The 5,334-nt window shown below is 45.4% G+C and overlaps 1 protein-coding gene across 1 annotated transcript in view; it reads right to left on the bottom strand.

Annotated features, from left to right (window-relative positions):
- Window positions 1-4,802, bottom strand: part of LOC102244097 (membrane-spanning 4-domains subfamily A member 8) — a 19,625-nt gene extending 14,823 nt beyond the window's left edge. The window contains exons 1-2 of the mRNA XM_005860452.2: window positions 4,535-4,802; window positions 1,805-2,028 (exon numbers count right to left, since the gene is read on the bottom strand). Coding sequence (XP_005860514.1) covers window positions 1,805-2,023 — 219 coding nt within the window. The 5' untranslated portion in view covers window positions 2,024-2,028; window positions 4,535-4,802. The remainder of the gene's footprint in view (window positions 1-1,804; window positions 2,029-4,534) is intronic.
- Window positions 4,803-5,334: the final 532 nt, after the last annotated feature.

The raw sequence follows: 5,334 nt of genomic DNA on the forward strand, positions 1-5,334 counted from the left end.
GGCCCTCAGCCCCTCACCCAGACTGGCCAGGCACCCCAGTGGGGACCCCCACCCTGAAGGGGGTGTGACCAGCTGCAAACAGCCATCATCCCCTCATCCAGGCTGGCCAGGCACCCAAGCAGGACCCGCACCCTGATCCGGGACACCCTTCAGGGCAAACCAGCCGGCCCCCACCCGTGCACCAGGCCTCTATCCTATATAGTAACAGGGTAATATGCAAACTGACCCTAACAGCAGAACGACTGGGAATGACTGGTCACTATGACACAAACTGACCACCAGGGGGCAGACGCTCAATGCAGGAGCTGCCCTCTGGTGGTCAGGGCGCTCTCACATGGGAGGAGCTCTGCTCAGCCACAAGCCAGGCTGATGGCTGCCAGTACAGCGGTGGTGGTGGGAGCCTCTCCTGCCTCCTCAGCAGTGCTAAGGATGTCCGACTGCAGTTTAGGCCTGCTCCCCTCTGGCAAGTGGACATCCCCCAAGGGCTGCCGGGCTGCCAGAGGAATGTCTGATTGCCATCTTAGGCCCTATCCCGCGGGGAGCGGGCCTAAGCCAGCAGGTGGTCATCCCCCAAGGGGTCCCAGACTGCGAGAGGGCACAGGCCGGGCTGAGGGGCCCCCCTCCCCGCCGAGTGCACAAATTTTTGTGCACTAGGCCTCTAGTATACTAATAAAACTTATAGTCTAAAATATTAATAATTTCATATTTAAGCATGTCACAGGCAAAAGCAGTTCCAATTCCCGTTTTCACTGGCCTCTACCATAATTGTGTAATAGATGCCGATGTCTGGCCAGGCCTGCAATAGCCTGTCCCCAGAAATAAAACTCAGAGAGAAAAAATACCAGATGCTGACAGACATGAAAGAGAGCATCGAACCCACGTGAGAGCTCAAATGTAAAACTAATGTCAGCAGCATTCCTTAATGCCCCTTTTTCCATGATCCCCCTAAAAAAAGCCTTTTGCCTACCCTGAGACATTAAGATGGTTGCTAAGGCATGAGCCTGCCATCTTCTCAGTTAGTCAGCACCTAAATAAATCACTTTCCTTCCATCAGCAACGGTGTCATGTATTTGGCTTCACAGCAGCAGGCAAAAGACCCTGAGGGTCATTTGGGCCAGTTTCACTATCACAAACCATGCTGCAATAAATAACCTCACACTTGTCATATTTCTTATGTGTACAGACATATCAATAAAACAAGTCTCAGAAATGGAATTATTGTGTATTTTAAAATTTGGCAGATACAGAAAGCCTTCCATACAGGTTGTATTGATTGACATTGATATGAGCAGTATATGGGGGTGAAGCTAGGATCTGAACCTGGACAGCCTGAATCAGAATCCATGCATGTATTCATCTACCCATGTAATGTAGTGGGATTTCTCTTGTCCCACCCAGGACAGCCTTTGCGGGGGAAAATTATTGTGAGCTCTTATTTTGTTCCCATTGGAGAAAGATTCCATTCAAGTACATTGGGTTTAGAATCCACGTTCTAGCTCTCTGGACTCACTTTCTTCCAGAGGCCACATGAGTCAAGATGGATTCTGGCAACAGGACCAACATTCCAATTTATTGTTTCTTTGTTGCTTTTCTCTTTCCTAAAATACCCAAGATAGATAGTACAAGGTCCCACACGGAGACCCTGGTGATGCTGTAGAGCTGAGCTTCTTAATGGACCTGAATTTGGCAAGGCTGGGTCAGCTCCAGCCCCACTTGCTGGATTTGGAGTTTCTGTATTTCCAAACCTCCTCCCACCCCTGACTCCAGCCATGTGGCCAGTGAACACAGTGTGAAACTCACTTACCCCTAAAACTTTGCCCTCTTTTAAGGATCTCTGGGCAGGTTGCATAGACACAGGCGGCTCCAAACCATGTGGGTTCCCAGGAATTTCGTGGACTTGGGGTTGGTTGAGTGGATATTGGGGCACCTGAGACATGTTTCCAGGGTTCACAGGATACCCGTGGTGGGGTGCCATCATAATCACAGAATTGGCTGTGGAGCCTGCTGAAGTCATCAAATTCATGATATCTATAATAATAAAAGTGTAATATGCTCATTAGACTGGATGTCCTTCCAGACATCCTTGCTGCTGGAGGCTAAGTACAGTAGTTAGCATAATAAATGCTAGAAGTTCATCAGAAGGCTGATGGACAACTTCAGCAGGGCTGAAGATCTGCATATTATTTCCTGCTGCCCAACAGCTGAGGGCATTTCCCCTAACCTGATAATCTTTTCCTGTTTGCCAAGCCGTACTTTTGATATGTATATCTGCTTTGCTAAAGGGCAAAATGTGTGAATAAAAAGCCATGGGTCCGGACATTCAGGGAGCCCACTTCACTAGAAGGTGCGGCCTTCATCTGGCTCCCCCAAAATGCCTTCCAAATTTATATTTCTTGTCTAGTCTCTATTCATTTATGCACAGCCCTTCTCCAGATTCCTGAACCCTTGCTGTGACCTTCCAGACAAAGCCGGGGCTACAAGGGAAGCCCAGGTCCCGGGTGCCTGCCAGTGGCCAGAGGGATGCCCAGGTCCCAGGTGTCAGAGGGAAGCCGGTGCTGGCAGCCAGGGGAAGGAAAGCCTGCTCTTGCACTAATTTCGTGCATCGGGCTTCTAGTTAAAATATAAATGCAGTAAAATCATCCCTCACATATGCACTAATGTTTACATTGAAAAAGGACTTTTGCTTCCATTAACTCATTTGAGTATCGAAACTTCCTATGAGTTTATTGTTTTAGAGATATTAGATAGCAGTTAGAGGGCACATACCCAGCCACTGCTTTACAAATACATCCTGAATCCTCTCTGGCCAGTTTTCCAGGTGAGAAAACTGAGGCCCAAAGTGGATAAGAACTACGGAGGGCAGGGCTGTGTCCTCACTTTTGTATCTCTCATCATACCTAGTGGGGCGTTTTGTGCACATAGCGGTACTTCAACATTGCAGAGCTGGAGAGTCCCCTGGAGAACAGTGTGTCTAAATCTCTCAATTACTGGAAAAGGAAACTGAGGCTGGGAGAGTGGACACGAGTTCCCTAGTTCCCAGTCATATAAATATTCATTAAATGGAGATCCTTATCCTCCAAGGAAGCCCATTGCCAGGGCTGAGTATATTCACTGGAGGGTTCATGCTGCTCAATGTTCTAGGTCACTTGTGAATTTTAGTTTCGTTTTTAAAATTTCTTTCTTTTATTTTTTTAGAGACACAAAGTAAGTTAAATTTATTTTGCTTATTCCATGGTACATTTGACTTGGATTTAGAACTCTTAGGTTTCATGCGGGAAATTTAGAGAAAAAGTTAGAGTGAGTGAGTTGTAGTAACATATCGAAAAGCAACTTCTAAATAAATCTTCGATAAAGGTGATGACTCACAGAATTCCATAAGGGTAGCATAACAAATACATTTGAAGACAGGATGGTACATCCTCAGAAATACTCAAGAAGTTGGCAACTCTGATGACTGGCCATGTTGGTAGGGCTCTCAGGTGTAGAACATTCTAAAATGCCTTACCATGCAGACCTGAGTCTCCCATCTGAGAGAGTGCATTCTTTGAGGCATTTTATCAGGTTGGATTTTTAATCTATTTTACTATTCTTCAGACACTACTTGTCCTTTCTCCTCAATGCCATAAACCAATATACATATATTTATTAAAATACTTTACCCCCATGGATGTCTCTCTATAAGGTTTTAAGTTCCTAAACAACAGTGACAGTATTTATAAGTTATAATTGTAACAGCTACCCCTGAGTATCTGGTAAGTAACTTGGTATCATGTCACCTTCACTGTAGTTTGTTTCTAAGCTGCTCTCACAGATCTTTATACACATGGTCTCTAATTTTTATAATAACTCTGTGGGGGAGATAATAAATACAGTACTACTCTTGTTTTATAGAGAAGGTAACTAAAGATAGAGGTTTCATTATTTCTAATTTAGGGTCCTATGAATCAGAGACTTTGAACAATCTCTCTGGCTGCAAAGTCTTCATGATTTTTCTTAAAGGAAAGCACTTTGTATTAGAAATTATAAATTTAGCAGCTTCAAACAGACTCCATTTTTTAGCTCATGTCTGTGTAGGTCAGAAGTCTGGCATGGGTGGGGTCCCTGATCAGCGTCTGACAAGGCTGAAAGCAAAGTGTCTAACCCAGGGGTGGGCAAACTTTTTGACTCGAGGGCCACAATGGGTTCTTAAACTGGACCGGAGGGCCGGAACAAAAGCATGGATGGAGTGTTTGTGTGAACTAATATAAATTTAAAGTAAACATCATTACATAAAAGGGTACGGTCTTTTTTTTTTTAGTTTTATTCATTTCAAACGGGCCGGATCCGGCCCGCGGGCCGTAGTTTGCCCACGGCTGGAACCAGACTGAATTGTTTTTCTTTCTCTTTTTTTTGGCGCAGACCCTCAAAAGCTAGTGCAATAAACCCTGCCATGGGCTCATCCTCACACCCACAGTTATTCTAAGTCTCATTTGGCAGGAAAACCTTATCAGCATGCCTGAGCTACCCGTAGAAACATTAGATTAAGTATACTCACTTTGTTCTGCCAGTGGCTAAATCTCGCTTGTTCCTCTTTCCCAGGGCTTGTTGTAGGCGACCTATTATTCCCGGAAAGAAAAAACACTTAGTTCAAAGTTTCCAAAAGAGCTATCACACTGGGTTCAGTTGGGAAATAAGTTTAGCAAGATCTAAAACAAAGTCCTCCTAGGGGCAGGGCGTGTCACTAACACCCTAGAGCTCAGTTTTCTCACCCACATTTACTTCCTATGAATGACAAGTGACCAATTAAATGCAGTACAATTGGATAAGTGTTTAATGGTATTGGTGTGGAGAATAAAGGATTGTGCTTGGTGGACAGGGAGACACAGAAATGAACTGGGCACTCAGGGGTACTGTATATGGCTGCATGTAAGAGAGAATAACAAAGCTCTCAGGGCGGAAACATGAACCCTTCATCATGTAGTTTCTGTTAGGACTGCTGGGCAATGCAATCCTTAGTGTAAGCTTCCTGCCACAGTAGAACAAAAGACCAAGAAAAGCTTGCTGGACACCAAGAGTCAGTCCATATAAGGAATTGAAACTGTCCTGAAGATACCTGATCACACACCTACATTCCATCCGCATTCCAAGCTCACCTTAGCACCCAAACCCACTGAAGACAAAAGTTTCCTGCCCACCCTAACCGGTTTGCTCAGTGGGTAGAGCATCGGCCTGCAGACTGAAAGGTCCCAGGTTCGATTCCGGTCAAGGGCATGTACCTTGGTTGCGGGCACATCTCCAGTGGGGAGTGTGCAGGAGGCAGCTGGTAGATGTTTCTCTCTCATTGATGTTTCTAGC

The sequence above is a fragment of the Myotis brandtii genome, unplaced genomic scaffold, assembly GCF_000412655.1.
Source record: "Myotis brandtii unplaced genomic scaffold, ASM41265v1 scaffold1341, whole genome shotgun sequence".
NCBI classification, from domain to species: Eukaryota; Metazoa; Chordata; class Mammalia; order Chiroptera; family Vespertilionidae; genus Myotis; species Myotis brandtii.